General features: G+C 38.0%; 1 protein-coding gene and 2 long non-coding RNA genes across 7 annotated transcripts; 1 reads left to right on the forward strand and 2 right to left on the reverse strand.

Moving 5' to 3' along the window:
- Positions 1–1356: 1356 nt before the first annotated feature.
- fwd (phosphatidylinositol 4-kinase beta fwd) lies at positions 1357–26918 on the reverse strand. Of its 5 annotated transcripts, none has more exons than XM_069055218.1 (7): positions 26769–26918; positions 24279–24491; positions 16965–17666; positions 6726–7122; positions 6217–6663; positions 3269–4133; positions 1357–2344 (listed from the first exon to the last, which is right to left on the reverse strand). In XM_069055218.1, exons 2-7 carry the CDS (start codon positions 24431–24433, stop codon positions 2160–2162), a joined length of 2751 nt encoding a protein of 916 aa, XP_068911319.1. In that variant the 5' UTR covers positions 24434–24491; positions 26769–26918; the 3' UTR covers positions 1357–2159. The 5 variants fall into 5 exon arrangements, with proteins under 5 accessions (XP_068911319.1, XP_068911318.1, XP_068911317.1 ...); XM_069055217.1 differs by lacking the exon at positions 26769–26918 and adding an exon at positions 26039–26368; XM_069055216.1 differs by lacking the exon at positions 26769–26918 and adding an exon at positions 26032–26368 and having other exon boundaries at positions 24279–24487.
- LOC138136161 (uncharacterized) lies at positions 4131–5167 on the forward strand. The gene is made up of 2 exons (XR_011161182.1): positions 4131–4557; positions 4828–5167. It is a non-coding gene; the product is annotated as an uncharacterized lncRNA (long non-coding RNA).
- LOC138136162 (uncharacterized) lies at positions 20137–24272 on the reverse strand. The gene is made up of 2 exons (XR_011161183.1): positions 22917–24272; positions 20137–22859 (listed from the first exon to the last, which is right to left on the reverse strand). It is a non-coding gene; the product is annotated as an uncharacterized lncRNA (long non-coding RNA).
- Positions 26919–27073: the final 155 nt, after the last annotated feature.

Here is a 27073-nt window from a genome sequence, read left to right on the forward strand (position 1 = left end):
AACTATGTCTAAGTCAATGTAACTTAAAGTGATAAAGGTGTAATGGGTTTGTAATTATGTATTTGAATCTTAACATAACTGCTTCCCTGCAGGCTCACTTCTCCATGCTCGCTCTGTATTCACATTCATTCTCTATCTTAATTCCTCTTCAACGTAATCGCGATCAGCGTCACAAAACATTACAGAGTGTAATTGTTAACGTTCAAATTTTCATTGTTCGAGTCTACATTCTTAAAAACACTTATCAAGGTGGTAAATTGGTAACACTAAAAAATGGAAAACAGTACAGTCGCGAGCAATAAATTTTGGTCATCAAGGTCATTCTTTGTCGTAATGGAAAGTGCTCTAATGTGAAACGGGCATATCCTCTAATAAATTCTATTTGTCTTGCCTTGTCAAGATCTTGTCAACTCGGTTGCCACCCTAGCTTCTGACACATCCATCTCTATCAGCGAAATAATTTTTACTCTGTTAAAATACGACATTGGACCATAATTTTGAATATTTAGAATAAAACTTTGACAATTTTTTTTGCTTGACGTTTTATTGACTTGCCCCTAATTTTTTTTTTTTTTTTTTTTTTTTTAATTTGCCATTCCCGTTTTTGCCATACGGCTTTTACGGTACCTTTCGGTCGGCCGTTTTTCAATTCATTTTCCTTTATCATTTCCATTATCCTTTCTTTTTAGGTGATGCGACGGGGCTCCGGGGCACTTTCCCCAGCCACCCACGCCCATTCCACCTCACATTCACAGACATACACAACAACATTTATACACCCATGGGCGCCTTTCCCGACGGGACTCGAACCCGTGCTGACCTCGCGGTGGTGGCCGAAAGAGTGTTGATTCTTCCTTCCACCACCCTACCGTCAGCCCCGAGGAGACATACACACACATCCATGGCCCGGCGGAGGTTCCTTCCTTTGAAAAAATCCTCCCCCTTCGGTGGGATTCGAACCCACTAGCATCGGGACCGCGACCTCGGAGTACTTTCTCCGACAGCCATGGGGCCACCGAGCTACCTGACTTGCCCCTAATTAAGCAGGCGAAAATTTTTATTTGCCACAGCGGAAAATTTCAAAATGACCTTGACGACCAAGATTTAATGTTCGCGACTGTACAAGTATTAATTACAATTTCTTGCAACAAAACAGTTTCAGTACTCCCAAGTTGTGAAAAGAAATGATTTGTAGTGTCGCTTTAAAATGTTGCAGATAGGATTCATGTAGTATTTTTCTCTTACCTGTTTTGTTTTTGTTTTTTTTCACCTTATTTCTCTGACTTTTGCTCTGCAATTTGGTCTTTTTCCAGTTCGTTGGGATATTTACGTGAGGTTGCAGTTAAACGCCTGGCATTAATTATAATTATTTATTTTTAAATACAATTTATAGATAATATAATAAAATACAATATTCAAAAATTTCATAATAAAACATGCACAGGTTCCGTAATTCAGCCTATTTGTAAATCCTGGTACGCTTTTGAGGAAATTTTGATTTTTAAACGGTTGGTAATAACAAAAGCAATAGAACTGAAGAATTCTAACACTGCAAAAAGCCTACTGCTGACATCAGTCTTTTTGCATTTTTATAATTTCAGTCATGTATTTTTACAATATATACTTACATTAGTTTTAAAAATGGATGGATAACGTGAATCTCTAAATTTCAACACTAAAATTTTTACGTACATGTATATTTACAAACACTAGATTTATTTATTTACTTAAAAAATTACCGATAACATCTGTACAAATTAGATTGCGTTAAAAGTACTCTTCTTCTCATTTTTGGAATGTATGTACAATGTACCTTACTCGACAAAACTCGATAGTTGGATAACTGCGCCACACACAAATAAATACATTTTTAATTCGTTATTTTTGGCCTCGAATGAGTATTCTTCCCTCGACACACCCCACTAAACACTCCTCAATAGTACGAGCAGTCACGGACATGGCAACGAATCCATCATCGATCAGATCACTTATCTACTTATTTTATTTCCACTAAAATTACACTAATCGTTCAAAGTGGTGTTTTAATTAACATTTGAGCATTTCATCGTCAGTTTTTCCGACTAAAGTAACTTCCGCGAGTATGAAAGAAAATCAACAGGCTTGATGCTAGCAGTTCAGTCTATTTAGAAAGTAAGCGGTTAAAGTATACCATTGGTGAAATACTGAAAACCGTCGTACAGCTTTGTCGACAGCGAATGGATGCTGACCTCCACCATGCGGTTCACTTCGAGCTGGAGCTGCTCCTCTGTCATGCTCATGTGGAAGCGGTTCTTCAGGTTCTGCACGGTCGCCGCCCCCGACTTGAAACAGGGCAACTGGGAACCTGCAAACGACACAAATGGGTCCCATGAAATCAAATCTGCCCCCACAAAAAGAAAAACTTTATTATCAGCAAAATAAAAATATTATTCACCTTTTAATTCCATTATCGACATTAATATTATCATAAAATGGGGCACCAAAATATTTTTGCCTTTTATTTGAAACGATAAAACATTATCGTCTTTTTTCCTTCTAAAAATGACGATCGAGATTTCTTATCAACATTTTACAATAGGTGACAAAAATGTCATAAACAATTACTTTCAAATTTATTACTTTCTTGCTTCGTTAAACCAGTAAAAAAATCATAATCGGCTCGTTTTTCAACTGTTTACTCTAAAAACAGCTCTCACGTGAACTCGGGAATAAAAAAAACTTTATTATTTTACCGTTGTTTTATTTAAATTGTAATCTCCGTTTTAACTGTTTTAGAAATTATTCATCTTTTTTGTCCTTGTGTGATATTCTCCGTCGTTTATTACCTTCCTAGCTGGCAGAAGTTTTAACGAGATTTTAACGAGCACTTCATTTTATTCCCTTCATAACTTACTCCATTTCATAGTTTCCTCACGTTACTTAATTTAAAACTACGCAATTTTAATGATCTTTCTACAACTTTTTTTTATCCGCAACGATATCATTCTATCAGTTTCGACATTTTGTTTGTCCATCTGCTGCAGTTTAGAATGTTTAACAAGTTCAAAATTGTACTAAAAACCTTCACGCATTCAACTACGGCCGGCATCGACTCAAAAAGCGGTGGCAAACACTTAATTATGCTTATTTAGGGATATTTTGCCTGTTTAACAAATGGCTGCCAGATGTGACCTTGACGCTTCACTTCTACAGTTCATATGTTCGACACGTGAAAAATCCTTTAACAGGTTCATTTGCCTAATATTAATAATAAAACAATGATCCTTACACCAACCTGATCTCATGATCTCCACGAGAGGGATGATCATGTCCTGGTGCTTCCGCGCCGCGATCAACCCCTGCAGGATCAAAATCTTGAAATATTCGAACATGTCGGACTGATCCCCACCCATGACCTCGACGAACTCGGACGTCAGCTTGAACGGCGACGTTTCGAATCCCAGATTCTTCGGCGATATCGACAGGATGAACCCGAAATCGATATGTATCAAATGTCCGTCGCTCTTCAACAGTATATTCCCGTTGTGTCTGTCCTTCACCTGTATGAGATAACAGAAGAGACAGTAGGCGGCGCAACTCTGGACGAAGTTCTTCTGGGCCGTGAGGAACGCCTCCGACGTGACCGGCCCGTGTTCGTTGATGAAGTACTGCAAGAGAGACAACTGGCGGTGCTTCTTGACCTGGTGGAGCGACACCGTGTTCAGGATGGGTTCGATCAAGCCGCTGTCGTTCGACAGGCACAGTATCCTGTAGGGGTGGACCCAAAGGGGCACGTGCTCCATCTCCCATATCCTCTGGAACATCTGGAGCAGCTGCGACGCCATCAGCTCTTGGCGAAGGTCGTCGCCGCACTTCACTATCACGGAGAGGAGATTCCACGTGGAGAGGTGGCCGTAGGGAGAACTCTCCCTTATCCGACGCTCCTTGTCGTGCCACGGTTCCTTCAGGACGGCCGCCGACGGGTCCTGGGGGTCGTGCGTGAACTGCTTGTTCTTCTCCTCGTGGATCGAGTCGGACAGGCGGCGGCGGATCTCGCCGGCGGCTATCCACATGGGCGGCTCGCGCGAGTCGCTAGACTCCTGGCTCATCTGCGAGATGGTGTCCCTGTCGACGTGCTTCTTCAGTTGCGTGTACTGAAAAACATTAAATGATCGATTTGAAAATAGAAAATTTCCCACACGAAGTGGTATTTTTCCCATCTTATCACAAGTGTCAACAGAAAAATGACATTGAATAAATTCTACTTCAAATTAGTAGGTCCTTGGTATATAATGTTTTATCATTGACAGGTTAATTTATGGCCGTGACATAATTTAATTGATAATTCCATTGACTATTTTCTTGTATCGGTTAATCTTGACGTCCGTCATCTGCCAAAAATGAAACATTCAGTACGCTTCGTTTTATAAATTCGGGAAAAATTTGACATTTGAGGTTAAGTTTGATCATTTTCTTGTCCCATTTTGCTCGGTGTTTGGTGTTTATTCCGGAATTGCATGATTCAAAGGAAACAGATGGAATTGCATCGGAACGATTAAAACATGGAGAAACTAACTGGTATGTTTGAAATAAAGTTATTCACCTCGATTGTCTGATGTAACTAAATACCCTAAGGATAAATAATTAAGTAAATTAGCTAGAAAAGGTGTTGCAAGTGGGTCAGATAATCCAAATTCTGTCAATAAAATCTGATAGGAGAAATTATTCTTTATCTTTCTTTGTGAAAAATGTATGTCAAAAATTTCTGATAAAACGCGTTAAGTAAATAACTCGAATCATAACTGCGACAATTCGCTTCAAAATTTCCTTAATTTGATTGTTTTCTAGAAGGTGCACAAATTAAATAAAGTAGGAGTGCTGACACTTAAAAAAAAACGAGTAGATGTTGGAACAGTAAGACGTGCGACACCTACACATTCTGACAGTAAAATAAAACACAAAAACTGGGTTAACAGTATCCTGAACCAGTAATTCCGGCCCACGATGTCCACTATTTCGTCAAATTATAATTTTTATCGAAAAAATTAACAGCTTTTTGACGTTATGTCAAAACAACGGTGGTACTACCAACGTGACGCCGTGACGGCACGTCATGGCCAGCTTCGTTTCCTTTTTCTCCGAGTCAGAGGTGTGGCGAAAAAACAAAATAAAATGATCTTATTTTTAATGTTTTCCTTATTGACCCATTTGAAAATAGAATAATCCAAAGATGATGTTCTATTTCAGTGACACAAAGCGCATTTTGTACTAAAAACAGTCGCATGAAGTTCAAGTTCTGGTGATTATTGAATATGGGGTTGGTATTGGTAGTATAATTACTGTAAATGTCAATGAAAAATGTGATGTCAAAAATGAATCTGAATCCATTTTGTAGGATCAAAATAAACAATTTGGGACACAATTTGAAATTTAATTTTCAATGAAAGGTCATTGCTTCATGAATACCAACCCAATGCCATTAAAATAAAAGTCACTAGGTAATTATTTCATATTTATTTTTACACTCTTTTTCCAAGACATGTTGTCGAACTCGTTCGACAATAGATTACCTTGTGCAACTCGTATAACAGTGTAGTAATTTGTTTACCCCCCTTCGATCGTCTCCACGAAAAATGGCTAACAATAGAAAATGTTTAAGTTGAACAAACACGCGAGTGATTCACAACCAATACAATTTTTTCAGCCAATCGTTACCTACTAAATCTCGAAATTGATTGTTTTTCGTCCAAAACAATAACACAATCAAAGACAAAAATGCAAACAAAATTGTATTATCGATTTTGTTGTTTTCCCGTTGGTTCAAGTCAATTGTAACGCACCAATCATCGATGACTTAAATTATAATTTGCATTTCACCGGGACCGAATCATTTCCATATTTTATTATCTGGAATAAATTAAACGCATTCATCGTTTATCGATAACAGTTCGACCGTGTACGCTCAACAATCACCATTAGATACGGTTTTAATAAAAATATTCCACAAAGTTTCGCTTAAACAATTCAATTAAACAATTTCTTTATCTGATTCATGGAAAAAACCTTTTAATATAACGAACCCAGCCAACGCAACAACCCCTCGCGCGCAATTTTATCAGATTGTTCATGACAATACCCGCACCGCTAAACATAAACAGTACGATGAACCAGAACCGCCCCCGTCCAACAACCCTCCTCGCCGCCGAAACAAACAACCCGGAAGTGGCATTTCCTCACCTGCTGGGATATCTCGTCGTCCTCTTGACTCCAGTCGGGATCGTTATCGTCGCAGAGGCCGCCGCACATGCTGAAGGCCGAAAGGGAGGTCGTGTCGCCGCCCCCCAGATTCTCCTCGGACTTGGTGTGCCTCAACGTCGGCATGATCTTCGGCGTTACGATCGACGTGTGAAGATCGTCGACCTCGACGACCTCGGCGTACACGATGTAGGGAGCTTTGTCCTTGGAATTGAGGACGGCGCCCACTTGGGGCGGTATCCTGACGATGTGGTGGGGTTTGGCGCTGTTCAACGGCAGCCACACTCTGGCGGGGAGGTTCAGATTGAGGGTGGTCAGTTCCGCCACCAGTCTGGTGGTTTTCGCCTCTTTCGTCGGTATGGAGGAGAGGAGCTTGCCGACGGAGATCAGCGCCTTCATGAACTCCAGCTCGGGGGCAAGCCTGGGGGCCTGCAAACACACTCCCAACATGACAAAACCACAAATTTTTTAGGCGAAACGAGTCGACCCACCGAACAGGTACATTCAGTCTTCTTCCCTCGCAGATTGTTCACCACCCCTCGGCAGCTCTCGAAGCAGGTGCAGCCGTTGTCGAAGGCTCGGCCCGACGCCAAATCGCCCAGACAGAGTTGGCGGTTGGTGCCGGCCGACGAGGAGCGCCTCATTCCGGTCACCAGAGCGGAGGCGTCGCTCTGCGACCTCTGGTGGGACTTCTTCGTCGCCGGGACCAACTTGTCGTTGATGGTGATGGTCGGCGTCTTCTGGTCCTTCGGCCGCAGCTCGTCCGACAAGATCAGATTGCGCAGCTTGATCCCGAGGGGTTTCTTCTTCGACGGCAGCGAAGCGTCCGAACTGTAGGCGTCCAATAACCAGGCACATTTTAACGAGAAATCTATCGACTTTCTACACCTGCAACCAAAACGACAGACATTTTACATATACGTCAAACAACAATGGGCCAACACTTGACCCCGGAGTTACACCAACACTCGTAGCTAATTTACAAACTTTCTCATATTAAAATCAGACGAGATCGTTTCTTTTTCTACTTCTACTGGCGCGTCGTCGTATTTCAATAAATTTCCAATCCCACATTTCGAATAATGCTAAACTAAATCCGTTACTACGGCAAAAATAAATATTTCACGAGGTTTCGCTGTGCCATATCTACTTCGGGCAACCAAGTGTAAACTGAGATTAGATATTCTCTTTCGGTGTCGGTGCACACAATGAAGGGCTTATGCTTGCACACTAATCCGGTGTTAAAGAAAAAACAGGTGCGAAACATGAAAGCCAACACGAGCAATTTCCTTTAATTAGCATTGTTAGCACTGCTTTAATAAATGACGACAATCAGCATAATCTCTAAAGATGTCATAGTAATGGAAAGATGGTGATTAACGTCCGCAGAACTTTCCACAATAAATTGAAGGAATTATAATCTCGCCTGTGAGTTGTAGAAAACCAGATAATTGACTGTTGTCTCCTTATTTGGTCTAACCTACAAAACCTGACCGATCTTGTGACAAATGTATTGTATGTGTCAACAAATTCTGTTTTCTTTTAATCTCAATGCATATTTTAAAAAAATGGACTGGTTCTAATCAACAGACACAACAATCAATTGTCTTAATACATATATGTAGATCTGTCACCACAACTGATATTGTGTCAGACTATTTTACAACTTAAGCGTAGAACACTTAGATTACTTTTGAGAAAATTTGGAAATGTTTTGTTCAAAAACTAAATGTTTTATTAGTATTATTACATAACACTACCAATGAATTTTTAAGTCAGTGGTTTTCAAACTGTTTCCGTAGCCCTTGGACCTCGCCCTATACTCCGGAAATCATTTAAAACATTCTTAATTTACTGTTATAAATTCGTGAAAACTCCAGAATGTGTTTTTCTGGTGCAAAAAGTTGTTTCGATCCAAGAAGTTTTGGGACCGCTGTTTGTTACGTCAAATCTTGTCATCAATGAAGGCAATAAGTCAATATGTACTTATACATTATATCTACTTGTGACTCACTCCCGATACCATCGTTTCAACGTACGTATTTGAAATTGATGACACCAAAAAATTGCAATCCAGTTACGAATCCCCCCCCAATTTCTATGTTTAATTTGTAATTTGTGAAAATACGAAATGTTATCATGACTGACTAATCTGCTTTGTTATCACTTTTGAAAGTTGAAGAGACAAAATGATCCCCCAACGAAATACGTAGTAGATAAGTTGCATGTTGGTCGGATACAAACGGCTCGAAACCTTGAACCTGGTTACGCTGCACACAGATTTGCTTCCATTTTATCCAACGGAATAACAATCGCGTCGGTGAAACACAATTTCGCTGGAAAACATTTTGCAGATAATCTCGTAAAATCTGACAGGATCACCCGCGAAATAAATTTTCACAATGTCGTAGAATTCGCGGGGGGAAAAAACACCCCGGATCCAATTCAATTTCCGCGGAGCTCAAATTGCGGGTTTTACATTATCGATAACCGGTTGTGTTTCCGTTTTTCATTAGGCGGTTTGAAACAGAGGCCAAACGAGAAAAAAAAAATGAACAAAGTAAAAATTGCATTAGTGCGGTGAGCAATTTACGCATCTCTGAAGCGGTGGAGTGTGACACAGCTGTTTTTTTTTATTTGACTTGTACCTACATTGTTATTGTACTACATATTAATTACAAAAAAAAAAAAAAAAAACAGGAAATATTTACCAAATAAAAGTCATCATACATATTTAACTATGATGAAAAAATCCATGGGCAAACAAAGATATTAGCAGTTCATGTAACAGACAAACAAAAACAAGTTTTCAATTTTTTTATTTTTTTCATAGATGTAACAACTAATAATGTTTTATTTATTTCTCTTGCTTTTATGTACTACTTTACTTTGCTTGGAAATGAATTGGGTAGATAAAATCGTTAGACGTAGTAGTAGATAAAAAAATCGAATACAAAACAGGATTCAACTGTGATTCTGAGGAAGAAAGATGTATCAAAAAAAAAAAAAAAAAAACCCAAGAATGTCCTAGTACTCGACACACTCCACCATCACGTAACAGTCAACAATATACAAAGAAATTAAAAAAGGCATATACAATGGCACAAAATATGGCGTTTTAACTGTATTGGATAAACATGAGTTACGAAAAAAAAACCAATAACCAGAAAAAAATTCATTCTGAAACTGCCACAAAATTGAAAAAAATATACAGTGCGTTCATAAAGTTCGGAATAAATTCGATAAAATTGTAAGTATTAATTTCTGAGAAAAATCCTCGAAGAGGTCAACTTTGTTTTTAAAAAGTGCATGTTGTACAGTACGTTATTTAAGTTGACAGCTTGTCGTCTCCTAATAATGACGTCATCAATAATTTTTTTAAATGACAACCCTCACTTCTTTCATCTTTTTCTGGTAGATCTTCTTAGTACTTAAACGACTAATGAAAAAATTTGATACTTTACGTAACAATTTTTTTGAGAAAATGACAAATTTTACTTAAAAAATTTAATTTAATTTTTGATGTAAAAATTTTAATTGACCTCAAACAAAATCAAACAAACATCTCAGGTTAACAATAAAATTTAACGCAAATGTTGAAATTGTCTCCCGCCAACTATTTGGCACTCACCGACACTTTGTACACTGCGCTCAATAATGTCAGGGCTTATTTGATCCGTTTCACTGCGAATTCTCTACCGCAAATCGTTCTAAAGTGTTTGGTCTATTAAAATAAACCTTCCATTGTAACTAAATCTATTGAAAAAAAAAAAATTAAGTTAAAATTACATTACATTTTTTGAAGTGAAATTTGCCATTTTCTCAAAAAAAAAATGTTACGTAAGGTGTCAATTTTTTTCATTGGTCGTTTAGCTAGCACGAAGGCGTACCAGAAAAATAAGAAAAAAATGTGGGTTGACATTTAAAAAAATTATTGATGACGTCATTATTAGGAGATGACAAGCTGTCAATATAAGCAAAGTACTGAACAATATGCACTTTTTAAAAACAAAGTTAACCTGTTCAAGGATTTTTATCAGAAATTAATACTTCCAGTTTTTTATTTATTCCGAACTTTACCAACGCACTGTATACAAAATAAGAATGTCAGGAAAAAAGCAGTTTAAGGCGATCATGGAATAGAAAACCGTTTTCAGAATTGTTCTTCATAAACTGCTTTCACTTCCGTTAGAAAAACAAATTTTGCATACTGGAAGATGTTCTAAACATAAATATTTATCAATTTTGACAGTTCGTTTTTTTTTTCTTTGGTGCTAAGTAGCATTTTCGAGTATTTAGCATTTGAATGTTTCAGCAGGTTTTCATATCCTCCTTTTGTAAAATATGTTATTTGTTGTTTGAGATTTCAAGACAAATGTCCATCTAACCTTTGAACCATTTTGGTTTCCGAAGAATTCCAGCACAAGCTTCTTTTTTGGAAAATGTTTGCGACGAATCCTTTTCTGGTTAGTGAATTTAACACAGCTGTTGTTTTTTCTTGGAAACCAAATAGTGATCAATTTTCTTTTCTTCCTTTTCTTTTGTTATTTGCTAAGCTAGGGTACAACGTCTTTCTCATTTTTGCGTACTACTATCAAATTATGCTGCTCCAATAATTCAACTGAAAGCCCACAGCTCATAATCCAATTATTCATGGTCAAATTCCTGTCCGTTCCTCCAACTGGAACTATAAATCTTTTGACAACTTCTTCCGATAGTGAATTGTCGGGGTCGTAAGAAAGTTGATCTAAATTTACTTTCATATTCGAAACGTAAAAAAACGAATGTGAAAACTTTAGAAGCACATTTCGATGGCAGAAAATGTGTCTGAAAAAACAGCTACTCCAAATTGTTAAAATACTTCCAAGATGTATCATTTGCAATACATTTTCTGTTTGAAAAGCGATCTTGTTCCGGATTGTGAAATCATCAAATCTGAGACAAACCAAAACTGATGCATTATGAACAACAAAGAGATAAGGGGTGGCTATGGAAAACAAAATTTCTGAAAAAGTGTGGCATAACTTAACAAACTATCACTTGTCAATTGTGACATTTATGTACATGAATTTCATTTAAAAAACGATTTTCACTCAAGAACACAATATTTATGACAGAATCCTACTTTCAGTGATAACGATGTACATATATGGTAACTGGGTTTACTATACACGACTTTGTCTGTTTAGAGTTTCAGCAAAACTTCTCTTTATCATCGTTGTTGGTACAGAGTGTCTATAAAAGAACGTAGGTGTATCAAGAATTTTGTGGAATTCGAATATATTTGATTTTTGCCGCTCTGTAACATATTGTGGTACCAAATAGAAAAAGAGGATATGTAAATCCATTAATGACAGGTTTTTAATTAATAATAGTATAATCTATTTCAAAATCAAAAATCCACCACCTGTTGAATTTTGTTGGCAGAAAAAAGAAATCCCCGGAATAAGTTTCATTTTTTTGGGTTGGCTCAACCTTCCGCCAAAATTTCACATTCGATTTGTCACAAATATCAAATTATAAGCTATACTTAGCTATTATAATTATGGCTACCATATCATACCTTTCGAGTGAAATCATAAAATGAGAATAAAAAAACAGGATGAACTATTATACGACTAAAACGACAAAACGACTTTCAAGTTTTCTTTCATAACCCTACTTTTTTTTGACACTTGTAAAACAAACACACTAAAAACAAAAGTTGGCGACGTTGTCGGTTGTATTTTCGAGGTAGAATGCAGTGTTGGTGGACTTTTGATTTTGAAACAGTTTATTTAACGAGTTCGTGTGTAAATTGGGCTTTTTTTGGCATGAGTGGGCCAGTTTAAAACGCGAGTGAAACGAGCGTTGTAAAGGCCCACGAATTAACTTGACGTTTCGTTTTGACAAGTTCTGACATTTATCAAAATCCGTTCACAGGAGAAAATTCTCAAATTCTGACAGTGTCGAACAAAAAAGACTATTGTAAGATGAAAAGTAATAGGGAATATAGAAAAAATGAAGAAAATCACAAGTAAAACAAGTAAAAATTTAATCATTTGACTGTTGACATCTGATTTGACGCCTTCAACGGCTCGAGAAAGTTCGATACGATAAAATTATAGAGCCGCACAATTCCACAGAACTCTTGATATACTCGTACGTTCTTTTACAGACACTTTGTATAATTGAAGCTGCGCTGCACGTTTTCTGAAGTTTAGTTTTCCATACCCGCCTCATATCTTTCGTTGTTGATCACTGTTTCAAGAATCGTTGTGACATGAAACATAAGAGACGCATAAGGTGGACTTTATCTTGAAGGAACATTTTTTCTTTGTTGAACCTGACTTTTCGTGATTTTTTTGTTGATTGGTCAGTTGGCCAAAAAAGTTACCACATTACTCTCCAGTTGTCGTTCAATCGTTTGAACCATTTCGGTACACAAAACTGACTTCAGTCTTCTTTGGTGACGCAGAATGGGAATGTTTTCGTTGTTTGGACAACTGTGATGTGTAGTGATGGATCCAAGTCTCATCCGTGGTTACAAATCTATACAAAAATCAGTAGCGTCCTTCTTGAAACCGTCCAAACAGAACATGTAATCGCTGCGTTTTTGGTCTATTGTTACCTATCACCCCACCCATCTTCTGGACACCCCTATCTGAGAAGCCCACAGCCTCAGCAACTCGAGAAAACTTCAATCGGGGATCCTCCAAAACAAAAGCGTGCCCTTTGCCCAAGATTTCCAAGATCACAACACTTTTTGGATAACCACCTGGTCAGCTTTTCATTTTCTTGTATTTGTAAATGAACACGTTTTAACTCGTTGCAAATCTTCCAGTTTTTTCTCAAATCTATTCTTTAACTCTTGGCACTACACTTTCACCCCTTTTATTACCGAAACATTCGAGAAAATCACAAATATCCCTCTATCACTAGTCCAATCTCTCCGAAACAACCTCGAGCTCCACTTGCTACTTCAATGCTAAATTAAATCCGTGTTACACGAACCCCCAACTTCCCCGAAACTCATTCCGCAAATAATTCCACCAAATACGAAATCAACTTTTATGAAAGGGCTTCGGGCGACTTACGCACAAATTCATATCGAAGAGAAACTCCCGTTGGAACTCCCTCCAGAGTGGCATTTTCCCAACCGTAGCCATGCTCAGCACGGAGGATACGGCCATAACTTTTCGCGAACAGAATTCCTCTCGCCGAACACGTTACTTTATGAGAAATTCCTGCTGGTTTCGGCTCACGCAACTCGATCACGCCCGCCGTAGTATGATTTGTTTACATTGTTTTTTGCTCGATGCAAAACTATCGATTCGGGTACTTTTGCTTTCATCGGTTCGAAGCTCCACGGACGTTTTAAGGAAATTAACTCTCGCAGATACGTATAAAAGTTTCATGTCGATAAATCATTTTCGCCCAATGCGACGCTACATTATAAAAGAACTGGGTCAGGACAATTTGGCCAGGACGAGGACGCGGCCGACGAATGGAAGGAAAGATCGTAAATTTCGTCGGATCGGCGGGCGTTAACGCTGCTGTCCTGGAAACTAGACTTTTTCCCTAATCTTTTATCTGTCGAGTGTCAATTAGAACCCGGCCGATTCTGGCAATATTATCAGATAACGTCGGCCAGTCGATAAACAATGGAAGCATGACGATAAGAAAATTTTTGATTACTTATTTGGATTACTAGTTAATGACCAACTGACTCACTGATAATGATACAATAAAGTTCAATTTGCTCCACCGATTGCGGATGGAACAGAGAGGACCTCTGAAACGATCTTCCACAATTATTTAAAGTGGATACAAAATTGTCGTCGAACTTGACAACTTTTAATCTTTCATCACTTAGAGTTAAAGATTTTCTACAACCTTGGAGGGATCTTGTATGGTGGAAGCATCAGTTCCGGAAACTACAACATTTTAACCGTTACCAACTAAGTAAAATAAAAAATAAAACTGCAACAACGAAATTATACTAACAAATAACCTACAGTGAAAGTCTTTAGGATATTTACAACTGCTGTAACATTCGGAATGAACACAGTTGGATTTTACCAAAGTAAAAGTTCTAGACATTCTAATATTTAATGCATTTCAGACCTACTAAAGCTTAATTTGTGGGCAATTAAATAAATCAGTTTATCAGCACGGGAAGAAATTCAAATGGTATCGAACTTAGTGAAATCATCAATATGTGGAAAAGAATTTTGTAATTGATGTGTCTACATTCGAGGAAAAAATTGCAATGTGCGATCTCGCTCTACCTTGTTGAAAAAACGTGAATCAGTAAAAGTAAACTGTGATGACAGGATAAAAGTGGGGACATGATTGGTACATACAAAGTACGAAGAACTTTACTACTCAATGATAAATCAATATCGATGTCGATGTTTCCGTCTTCACACTTTTCAACAACTCTAAGTTTCTGGTAGTAATCTCACTTGACTTTCCTCCAGATGTTTAGTCCCCCAAGGGACACTTCCAGGTCCCATCTTTTTCACCTCTACATTCCCCCAACACAACAATGCAATTTTTTATCTGCGCCAGTAAAGCCGTGCCATTAACATTACATACAAATAATTTATTAGACATTTATCAGTTATTGCAGCAAGTGCCATTTATTACCTACGTATCAAGTTTAAACGATGGCGTGGGCTTTGTAAAATTTTCAAATCCTTGACATTCCCGTTCAGCGGTATAACACCTTTTATTTATTATATTTTTTAATTAATTTCGCCCCGCCCATGTCGTTCTCTTTCCTTCACTACCGAAAAGTTGACACGAGACCGGGGCGTTCGATATATCTGACGTCGTTCACACGTGCAGACAAACGTGGATTTTATTCGTTCCAATTCCGAAGCGTTATAAACCAGACGTGAAAGTGAGAGGTTTTTGAAACCCGATGAATCGCAGGCTTCGACGCAACCAGGTCGGACGACATCTCGAGAGAAACATTGAACGTCGTTTCCAGTTTTCTGATTAATTTTTTGCCGTCTTCCGCAAGTTCCTCGAGTAACTAGAACTCGTCTGTCTGTCGACGAAGGCTATTTTTTTCACAACCATTGTTTGAAACACTTCGAAAATCTCTTCCTTATTCCCTTGTTTTTTCATCATTTGTCAAACGATACAAACATTTTCTTTTGCGAGCACGGGACGACATTCAAATGGTGTCAGAACTTAGTAAAATGTAATGAAAATAAATTGCTTTACCTCTGGAAAAACGTGAATCATTAAAAAGTAATCTGCGATGATACGATAATATGTGGGCATGATTGGCAGGTACAAACTCCAAAGTCTTCATACCTTGCAACACCTGCAAGTTTCTGGTCGTAATTTCACTTGACTTTCCTCCAGACACATTTAGTCCCGCAAAGAACACTTCCGGCTCCTACGATTTTCACCTCTACATTCCCCAAAATTTTAATACAATCGTGCAATTTTTTATCTCCGTCTATTACCTTATTCCCTTGTTTTTTTCATCAATAGTTCAGCGCTAATCAAAAATTTGGTCTGAAAGTTCGTCAAGTAACTCGAATTGGACTGTTAGCAGACAATCTGTCAAAATTCCTCTTTCGTATTCTCTTGTTTTCTCATGAATCGTCTGGCAATAGGCCACAGGTCTTTCAAAAAATTAGGATAGTCCCATTCCATGGCAATTGTCCTGTTGTTTTCACTATTCTGAAGGTTTCAAGTTTTTTAGGCCAGACTGTATAAAAACCAAACGCCAAATCGTAATTTTTTTTTTCGTTTCTTTTGGTCTACTTTTGACAAACTAAAGAATTTCATCAAAGACTATAATAGATTTAAAATAATAATATGTAGTATGTACTAACAAGAATAATCACAAAGTTAGTGTCATTTCCCCACGGAAGATTTTTAGCTCTTCGACGACGGGAGTGACAAATTCTTGAACAGAATAGAAGAAAGACTCCAATCAAATCAGAATCATAGTTATTTACAGTAAGAGTGGAGAAGGCAAAGCTTTCGTTCACGCGAATTGCGTTGCAATTCAAGTGAACGAAACCGGCCTTACTCTGGAGAGCTGTACCTACATACATATTTGCTTTTGTTCGATATCTCTTGTAAATTGAGTCTGTAACTTTGTATTGAAAATTTTAAATAAAAATAAAGCACATTTTTGGACGATCCGTTGCTATGGATAAAAATAAAATACAACAAACACAAAGTTCTAAAACGTCAATAAAGTGGTTGTGTGAACGTTGTTGAAATTGTGAAAATGGATGATGAAGAGATATATGTTCTTGATGATGTCCTAGAAAGGGCAAGTGCCGAGAGTTAATGAATGAAAACCAGTGAGTGAAAGAAAGTGAGCGAAAAACGATGAGCGAAAGTGAATTGAACGAAAGAGAAACCTTCACCCACCGATAACTATGGATACAAACTCGCTTTCTAGGGAGGTACCGAACAAAAAAGTGTCAAAAAAAATAAGACCGTGTTTTCGTCAATCATGAAGGTTAGGATTTTTTTTTACAAAAAATGAATCTGTTGCATTTGTAGTAGCACCATGCAACAGCCCATTGTGGAGCAGATATCTTCGTAACCATATTAAAAAAGATTATCAAAAACATGACGCTGTACTTTTGCAATTTAAAAATATTACAAAATTCTCTTTTAGGTACGAATCAAGCAGAGTTGTTGTTTGCAATTGGAAGCCAAATTAGACCAGTTGTTAATATTCAAACACCCTATACATTTCGACTCACCTATGTATGAGGTAGGGATGTATGACCTCGGCGACGTCGTGCATTTGTATGTACATGCAAACCAGCTGCGGAAGATAAAAGTCCACTTCGTGATTGTCAAAGCTGAACATCTTGTTGGCGATGTAGCTCTGCACACCGGGCTCTTTGCTTTTGAACAAGTAGTGCATCGCCATCGACACATCGAACACTTTGCTCTCCAACAACCTGAGCATCCCGAAACTTTTCGACGCCTCACTACCCCTCTCGCCGTCGACGACATCGTCGGCATCGTCGTCGTCGTGGTCGTCGCGTCCATCGTCCGCTTTCGACGGCACAACATCACCATCACCGACATCGCACTTGTCCGAATCGAGACTCTCGCGACTCTCGTGGTGGTTGTTCGACAGGTACTCGACGCTCGACTCCCGGGTGGTGTTGCTGTCGCTGGAGCCGCTGTCGCTGCCGCACAGGATACCGGAATCGTCCGAACCGAGGCTGGCCAGTTCGTCCCTCTGCGTCGTCTTCGACGGGTCGGATGCCGGGTGCATCGTCTCCGACGACAGCAACGTGGTCACGGTCTCGCATTCCGGACTCGGGGTCACGTCCACTTCGGGTATCCTCTGGAGGGCGGAGTCCAGGCTGCGGTTGCGGTGGTGCAGGGTCAGGTGGTTGCCGGTGGAAGACGTCACCTGGGCCACCGGGGGCAGCAGGATTCCCATTGACCTGCACAAGAACAACATCTGAGTCTGTCACTCAACAACAACCCACGCTTCGTATCGTTTGTCCGTTGTCATATCGGAAACAATACGTTTAAGACACAGCAAAATTAATTACGAACTAAAAAAATATTATCACAACTTCTTTTGTTACCACGTTCAATAACAACGTAAAGCTTTCGAGTCAACAATAATTAAAAAAAAGAATGTTGCAGTCAAAAAATTGAATTTTCCATAAATTGTAAAACTTTCCGACTTGACTCACTTTGTCAGAAATAACCTAAAATCACTTTTGTAACGATAAATATGTACATTTATTAACATTTGTCGTTACAATAAATGACTTTCCTTTGTAGGAACAAGTTCGCGATAAACGCTAACAATAAGTAATAAAAACAATTATTTTCGCTTAACCTCATTTATGGAAACAAAATAAGATGGCATCATTGTCACAGCTACAGTTGCACCAATCCGACGAACGGCCAAATAACAAAAGACACCCGAGAACAAACTCCAGTAGCATTTACTAGACAATCAGACCACGCTTGGGAGTCTCTACTCGGTAATTTACTTTAACGATTTCTTTATTGCGTGGACCGACTGTTGTGATGCCATCGAAGAGGATTGCATGTCAGACTTTGTACATCAACGGTTGATAAAAAATGTACCTACATTAAAATTATCCCTTCCCTCCGCCCGTACAAAAAAAAAAACATAATAAACAGGGATCATTTCGTGTCGGATGAAAAAATGTTACGTGTTAAATAGTATATTATACAGGGTGTTTGAAAATTGCTAGTACAAAAAAAAACTGTGGCATCTGGAAGCCCTAAGAAATCCAAGAAACCAATTTTTTATTTTTTAAAACAAAAGGGATAAAGTAACCCTATTCTTGCATATTCTACGCCTCAGGCGGGGCAATATTTTTTAAACCTTGGTAACCAAGCGTGATAATCGTAGTGATAATGAAGGACTATACAACAATATGAAAAATGTATATTTTTTTGCAAGATCTTGGCAACCACAGATTGACAGTTTAAGAACATCAAATTTTTTATTTCGTTATTGCTAAACAACGTGAAGTGTCTTTTTAAAATACCTTAACTCAGTGGTGCACTAACAATTTTAACCCAATTTTTAGCAATTTTTATCTCGAAAACTAGAGGATTTTTATTAGAATTTTCTTTTGCCGATGACTTCAACTCACCATCACCAATTACCAGGTTTTTTTTGTACTAGCAATTTTCAAACAGCCTGTATATTGAGGGAGAGAAATGCATGATTTTTCCTAAGGTGCAGTTTGTAGCCAGAGGGCGAAGCCCGAGGGCTACAAAGCACCGAGGGAAAAATGAGCATTCTCTCCAGAACTATTTTTTTCACGGTAGGGAGTAGAAACAGCACAAAAATCTCAAATTTTAAGAATAAAAGAATGATGACAAATGAGTTGTCATCTTTCGATGAATTTAATGGAATTAGTAGTTGCCTTGACAACACAATTAGATTTTTGTCACAACAGTCAAAAAAAATGAAAACTCCCATTAGATTTTTGTCACAACTGTCAAAAAAATGAAAACTCCCTAGGGAGCAAATATTTGCTCCCTAGGGAGAAAATGCTCTACTTCTGTCACGATGTTGACATCCGAAAAGTTGATTTCTACTCCCGATCGTGAAAAAATATCTTACTCTGCAATCGAATAAAGAACGCCCAGACGAATGTATTTTGTAAAAAAGTTAAGGGACTATACAGTATGTATCAAAACGACCGCACCAACTACTTGTAATCGTATAAAGTAGTGAGAGGAACGTCAAAAAAAAATAATACAAATGTTCTCCTGATGCTTTTTTGTTTTTTCTTATTTTTCGAATTTTGATTTTTTTTGTTGACATACAAACACATGATTAATTGACTAAGATTTATTCAAAAATTGTGTAACAAAAATTTTAAATTTCGGTTTTTAAAAAGGCAAACGGACTAAAAGAAAACTAATTTAATTAGTGAATGTTATTGCAATTGAACGAATACTCCGTCTAATGTACCTAATTGGAACAAAAAAAATTTTTTTGCAACATTTTTGATTAAAATTTTCTAAATTTAACACGCTGTAACTTTTAATTGAAGCTGGAAAAAAAAATCCAATTTTTTTATATTCTTCTCCCTGTATTCTGTACAACTGCTAATAGTTGGTGCGTTCGTTTTGAATCACCCTGTATACAGGGTGAGTGTGTTACGATTGGATACTGTAAATGTTGGCTGGTTATAACAATTTATGCAAAAATCTTCACACATTGGGATCAAAGTCAAGTATTCTTAGAATTTGAGGCTATTATTTGATCATTTGGGTGCACATGTCTGGACACTTTTTGGATCTCAAATGTAAACAATGTGCGAGTCCAACACATAAACACGTATAACGGGAAATGTACTGTTTTGTAGATGGACAATTCTAAAAACATCTTCGCCCAGTTATTTTCTACAACAACAAAATACAAGATAAAGTTTATTTTTTCATTAAAACAATTGTCAAAGTGTTGTCATGTTGGTATGAGCCACTAGTTATTTGATGGTTATTGGATTGGCAACGTAAAATGTCAATTGTATGTCAGCCATCTTGATGTACAAGCGCTTGCACTACTGAATATGTTCAGTAGTTCACTGTCATTATCGTCTTTATTTCTTGTCTTTTGGTATAAAATTTGCTTACACCTGAAATTTTTCTGACTTTTGAAAATTATTGCCATATTATTTTACGATACAGGTGTTCCGAAACGAAAGGGTTTAGGGTGGTACAGTCTGGTCTTTGAATGAATTTTGACATTGATAATTGTTAAAAAAAAGGACTATATGTATATTGAAATGACGAGTAACTTCAGATGCGTAACCTAGTTTTAATCACACCTTTATCACAACAAATGACAGGCTTGAGTTTTGAGTTTTCGGTTCATTTTATATTATTTCCTTAACTCTTCAACAGTTTCTGAAATTCGTATCGATAATCTTCCACTTCCACCCTTTCGTCCTACACTTCCTGCTTCACGAAATAATTGACAACTCATTAGGTTACGCCATACGTTAACGTAAACAAAGGCAAACACCACGCCACTTGACCGTAAATAATTTTTTGAACGCACGTTACATTGAACAGCCTGGGAAAACTTTGATTTCTACCGATTTAATGCGTACATCTAAAAAAAAGTGGTTAAATTCCTATGTTTAATAACTGTTTCATCAAATTATTTTTAATACTTCTACACGAAATCGACCTGATGAATTTTAATTTCAATATTAATTTGTTTCCAAAACAATCAAAGAGAAATGAATGTAAACAGACAGTTGATGTTTGTGCTATTAAATTCAATCGTATAATGATTTTGACTTTAATATAATTAAAATAGAAAACAAAAGATTGTTAGTGTGTGAAAACAAGTCGTTAATGGTTAAATTGTTGTTACTCTATAGAAACCTTAACAAAAGGAAACAACCACTTCCATCAAAATGCTCATGAGCTAATTTCAAGAATTCCAAAAAAAATTTAAGGAAACTTAACATTACCTATTTAGTCTAGTTTCATTTGGCGTGAGGACCTCATGTTCTCAAAAAAAAAAACACGCCAAAAAAATGACGGTTACTTTCACTTCAATTCTTCACGTTTTTTAAATAGCAGCAACGTACACCCTGATTTTTGAAGTCGTCGTGAAAAATTTGCAACCATTGCATTCCACTTACCTAAATATGTAGCCTCGATACAGGGACCAAGAAAATACGATAAATCGGGGGAAAAAAGTAATAAAAGCACATAAGGTTAATTTGAGTCCAAGCAAGACAAACGGTAGTTGAAGGGAAATTAAGACATGACAACTGAGGTTTCACTGTATACCGTAAATTCGTTTATTTAGAATGACACACTTTACCGCACTGGTGGTGGTAAAGTGACACTTTACGCCACTAGTGCCCTGAAGTAAAGTGCAAGGTAAACTTACGAGTACAATAAATTTATTTGTACTTTTCTCGCAATTTCGTTGATGGAAAATTAACAAAAACAGCATTTGTTGCAATGTCGATGTCCGGGGAAGTACTTTTTGTTCCTAGTAGTAACACAACTGTGACGGAAATAAAAAGCGTCTCCACTCTACTACTTTGTTTCGTGTAATACTATTTTTCATTTACTAATCATTTCTTACGATAATAATAATTGATGGTAGATAAAATGTTGTACGTTATTCGTATCGAAACTTCAGATTACGATACGATACTTATACGGTACATAAGTACTACACTTTACGTGGAACTGTTTTTATTTTTATACATTTACTTCGTTTCTAAAATATCTAAATATCGTATTCGATTGAGAACCAATGGTCCTTTCTAGATCTAATATTATTTCAAATTATAAAAGTATTCAGCTGCCCAAAAAGAAAAAAACTCCAAACCATCTAGTGCCCTTTCTTGAACAAATCTATTTCACCGAAGAAACTCCAAATGAGAATATTTCAAACATTCAGTCTGTATATCTCTATCCTGATTTAAAAATAATCATGTATGCGATATTTTCCTTTTGCACACCTACATATTCTCACAATTCTCACAAGATTTTTTTGATTCCTGAAACCCAAGCGATCCATGTAATTATCCTGCTAATAACATACATTCCAACACCCAAGACACTTCTTGTAATTCTACAAACGACTCTGTTATCTTCCTCTATAATTCTTAGAACGAAGGTTATGTTTTCTTCGGTAACTGCTTGTTCACGTGGGCCATATGACGCACATAACACAAACATAATTCAACACTTGAGAACCATAACCCACCAACGTTACTGTTCACAATTAGTCCACATAATTTTTACGTTTGTGTTACTCTCACGTCAAAACAACGGACGAACGTAAGCTGCTGGTACATAAAATTGAAACAGATTCAACTTTATATGCTGCTCACGTACCCATTGTGTAAAATCTCATTATTTTGTACTTGCGCATTTTTTATTCAGTTGGTTTGGTATTGTTCGAATTTTGTGTTGGCAATACTTGTGATGGACATAACCTGTTACAGCTGTTTGTTATGCGTATTCACTACCATAACAGTAATCATGGTTGCTAATCTTAAAGTAACTTTAAGTGAACTTGGTGCTTTTCTTATCCTAAGTAACTTTAAGTAAACTTTGTGCTTTTCTTATCCTATTTTTCAGCAAACTTGTTCCTACTAAATGGAATCATTTATTAAATAAAGTTGTTGTCATCCTTACATGTAAAAAATTACTCTGTATCATTCAACCTTTTCTCAACGTCCATTTGTGAGCCTAACGCATCTTTTCTTTTTTCCTACATAATGTTTGTTCTTTTGGTTTCAATCAAAGCAACAATAGCTGTGCTACATTATGGAAGACATGATGCTTAGTTAGCAACAACAGATATCACCAATAACACTGATAATACTAGGGTTATATTTACATGTTATGCATTTAACATTATCGACAACATACAACGCTTGCGCCGTTTACAACATTGTGAACATTGTTTCGATCTTATATTCATCTTGCGTTTATGTTTATTTCAGGTCTTACAAGTGACTTAATGTTTTAGGTTCGTCATGAACAAGGACTAACAGCAGAAATTAGTCTTCCTTAGCATAAATCAGCGCCAACTGTGACCCTCTCAAACTTCAATTCATTGTTAGCAGTTTAAAGTGGTTCTTTCAAGATACTTCAATTGCCAAAACCACAACGTAGCCTTTTCATGCATTGTTCGGGTGTGAGAGAACTTTTCAAATCATAACAAACCAATTCTGCTTTACAATTTTCTCTCGTAAAATGCATTTTCCCATCCAACATTTACTGTATAAATCTATGATAAACTAACTGCAACAGTTGTTGCACCCAAATTATAACTGTCACTGTACGCAAGAAGCATTTGTAATTATGTAATCAATTTATTACTAAAATTTTCGGTTGGAAATGTCAACTGTTCCATGAGAATCAAATTTAAAGAAACCTAAAAGGTCTAATCTGTCACTGTCGACTTGTGACAACGGAACGAACGTCGAAACCTTCAACGAATTGGATGAGAGTAGCACATGGGTCAACGCAATCCGTTTCTACAGGATTTTTCATCTAATCGTTTCTTATCAATAGTTCAACACCATCAAAACAAACAAAACCGTCTATCTGAATCATCGACTGTTCTATGAGAACACTGTTATTGTTTACACGAACTACTTTGGTCTTTTTCTTGATCGGTTCGCACAAATCATAAATCTCTTATCTGAGAAGACCAACCTATTTTGTTTTTGTTTAAAGCAACCGTCTATTTTTCTCTCTGGAACCACTCTCACATAATCCAGCAATCAGGCTGCAACAATTATTCATGTCGAAAGAATTCCTCAATAATGACTTATCTGTGTAAGAGCAATTAATAATCTCCCTGACCCACGACACCAGCTCGGTTTGCTGCAGCAACTTGGAAAGGAATTTATTAAACGTAACGCTTTGTCCCGATTACATTCCCCTCACATCAAAATTACAACCGAACACGAAAATACCGCTCGGGGGGCTAAATCCCTTCAATTAAAAATTTGCATAATTAAAAAAAAAAAATGCACACTCGGGGCGACTCCACCACTGACCTAAAATCCAAACTGAGGTTCCTCTGGTGATTGCTTAGTCTTATTTTGTTGGTGAGGTTGTTGTTCGGCCTTCCGTGCACCGACGGAACGTTGTCCTTGCAACCCACGAATTTGGGCCTCTTCACGTGGGCCATGTTCGGCTGTACTTCACTCATTTCCCTTGTGGTCGCGTGTCATTCCATCCCGATTCCACCTATCACAGACTGACGCTACCTGCAAACCAAATCCGAGTGTAATCCAGCCGCGGGGCTCATGCACGTACCGAACAAAAAAGAAACGACAACAAAACCGATGGAACCAGCGAGATCAGCGCCGGGGCAGATGTTTTCGAAAACATCTGCTCCCGATCGGGATTTTTTTGTCGATGTGGGCTCGAGTGAGATTCGCTGTTACAGTTTTAATCTCGTTTTGTTTGGGACGGAGATGCGACCGGGCACTCCCTTTTTCCGACCGGAAAAGCTCAGCCGAATCTAGTTTTGCAGATTTATCCAAATACGTCGGATGAAAAACCCCATTTCGAGGCGAGCTCCGCGATTTCGTCCAAAAACATCGTCGCCGAGATATTTGGTATTTCCTTCGGTTTTTTTCAGAGTCGTTATGTCGTGTTGGCCTTCGCTGCTAATGTAATTATCGTGAAGAGCTGACAGTCCACAAAAACGTCTCAGTTCTTTATCGTTTGTGCGAATCGCAATTTAATTATTCGACAAATCATCATCGTCGCTTTCTAAAAATAACAAACACGACTCTGATTTGGTTCTGTTATGATTTAATCGGGCACAGTGCACACATTATGTCTTATCAAATACAAACCCGGCACCACGAAAATGACGAATGTAGTCTCTACAGCCGCATTTCCGTGGCAATAATTATCTCGACTCCCCGGAAATGATTTCTCATCATGTAACATAAATTATCGAGAATTTCACTTACGGCAATCATCAATTACACGTTCTATGACAAATTACTCGGATCTGACAAGAAACCTCTCTCGATTAATCTAATTTTTGGACGTTCAGCAACGTAGAAAACTTACTCGTAGGGATTTGGTTAATAATACTTTACAGACAGACGGAAATAAGCTCTGTGTAAAAAATGAATCGTGAATAGATTAATAATTTATGAGTTTAAAAAGTCAATAAACTTTCACCCTTCGTACTGTTGGATTTTAAAATAGAATGGTAAAATCTTGAAGTGCAAACAGTAAATGCGATCGAGGTCCTCGGAAATTTATTGTGCATTATCTGGTGATAATCCTGGTTTGATGATTACAAAGGTACTTAACACACTGACACAAAACGATCGTTTTCATTGTTTGGATGCGTAAAAGTTGGACCAGGCTGTATAATAACAAAACCGAAAACCGTAATTAGTAAGTGGGTTAAACCCGTCATAACTCCATCGTTAGTCTCCCAAGTTTAGTCTGCTGCAATAATTAAGATAATTAATTGAAATATGTGCGGAATTTCTGATCCACTTGTAAATAAACGAAATTTTGGGGTCAGCTCTTGATTAATCGTTGGAAAACGAAACTCGACGTTTTAAAAATAATCGGTCAGTATCGAGATGATTTTCCGGACGGTTTCTTATCGGGACGGCGTTCCCGGGGCCGGGGGCAGAGTCAACAAGTCCGAATGGGTGTGCCCTTACGACGAAAAAAATCCCGACAACGGACCCGCTCTTCGGTTTTACGGCCGTAACTGTTGGCGTTCTACAATGCGATTTGAAACAACAACGTTTGTAAATTGTTAAATACTTTCTACTTTTGCAGAGAAATCCAGGGACGCACGGAGCTGTCAAAAACACATATTGCCGTCCACAGACACACACAATATCCTTAGTCGCCCCGGAAACATGCACATTCACGTTCACTTCAACTGGATTCCGAGGGTGAAAGGCTCGGGGGTGGATTTCCACCAGAACTAAGTACGGAAGGCTGATTTTGTTCGACCATCAAAACACAACTGCCACGGGATAGACGCCATACTGCGTACTGGAGAGTGGTGGGGGAAACAGGGCAGCCATCCAAACGTATATTGCTGATAATTGTCACTAACATCTCAACGGAAATCGTTTGATTTATTTATAAGGCGTGATTGAGGAGATGTGTGGTGTGAATATCGCGTGCTACAGGGTGAGACTGATTTTTTTGTGTCCTAAGACCGGGTTAAATCGGGGGCACGAAATGGACGGGCTATTGCTCGGCGAAAGGTCGCTTCGGTTCGGGTACAGCTGCACCAACACCGCCTTGAATTATGCTAATGATGGAAATACGGGCCAGTTATTTTGCCAAAAAACCACCCACCACGGACCCGTGAGATCACTTCACGATTTTTTGCAGTTTGCGTCATCGCGCCAATGTCATTTGTCGGATGGATTTTGGGGCCTGGATGGCAGATGGTCTTGCAGATGCTCCTAAATACTAGCGAAAGTGGTCTTCGCCACTCCAATTAGCCCGCTGTCAGATAAAAAGACTTTTCGTTTTGTACTCACCGACTAGTTGGCAACACTGATTTTTGACTACAAAATTCGACATTGAATATTAAAATCGCTACCAGACGAGACCCCGGAAGAGGAATTTAGCAGATCGAGTGAAATTCAACCGGAATTTATCGACGGGTTTTAAAAATTCACCGGACAGAGACACTTTCACTAAAAAATTTGACCGTAGACATTTTCCAAACGGACGGAGCGTGTGACAGGCTGCAAGAGAACTGCATTAAAGTGGACGCCCCCACCGATTTTTTGTGTATCGTAAAGAAAAGCGCTTTTTAAAGAATTCCGTGTATCTGACAGAC

This window comes from Tenebrio molitor, chromosome 8 (assembly GCF_963966145.1).
Source record: "Tenebrio molitor chromosome 8, icTenMoli1.1, whole genome shotgun sequence".
NCBI classification, from domain to species: Eukaryota; Metazoa; Arthropoda; class Insecta; order Coleoptera; family Tenebrionidae; genus Tenebrio; species Tenebrio molitor.

Coding starts and splice junctions, on each gene's coding strand:
- fwd (XM_069055218.1), bottom strand. CDS start 24,433: ATGAGTGAAGTACAGCCGAACATGGCCCACGTGAAGAGGCCCAAATTC. Junction 7,123..16,964: donor CATCCCTACCTCATACATAG/GTGAGTCGAAAT, acceptor TTTTGGTTGCAG/GTGTAGAAAGTCGATAGATT. Junction 2,345..3,268: donor GATCATGAGATCAGGTTGGT/GTAAGGATCATT, acceptor TGTCGTTTGCAG/GTTCCCAGTTGCCCTGTTTC.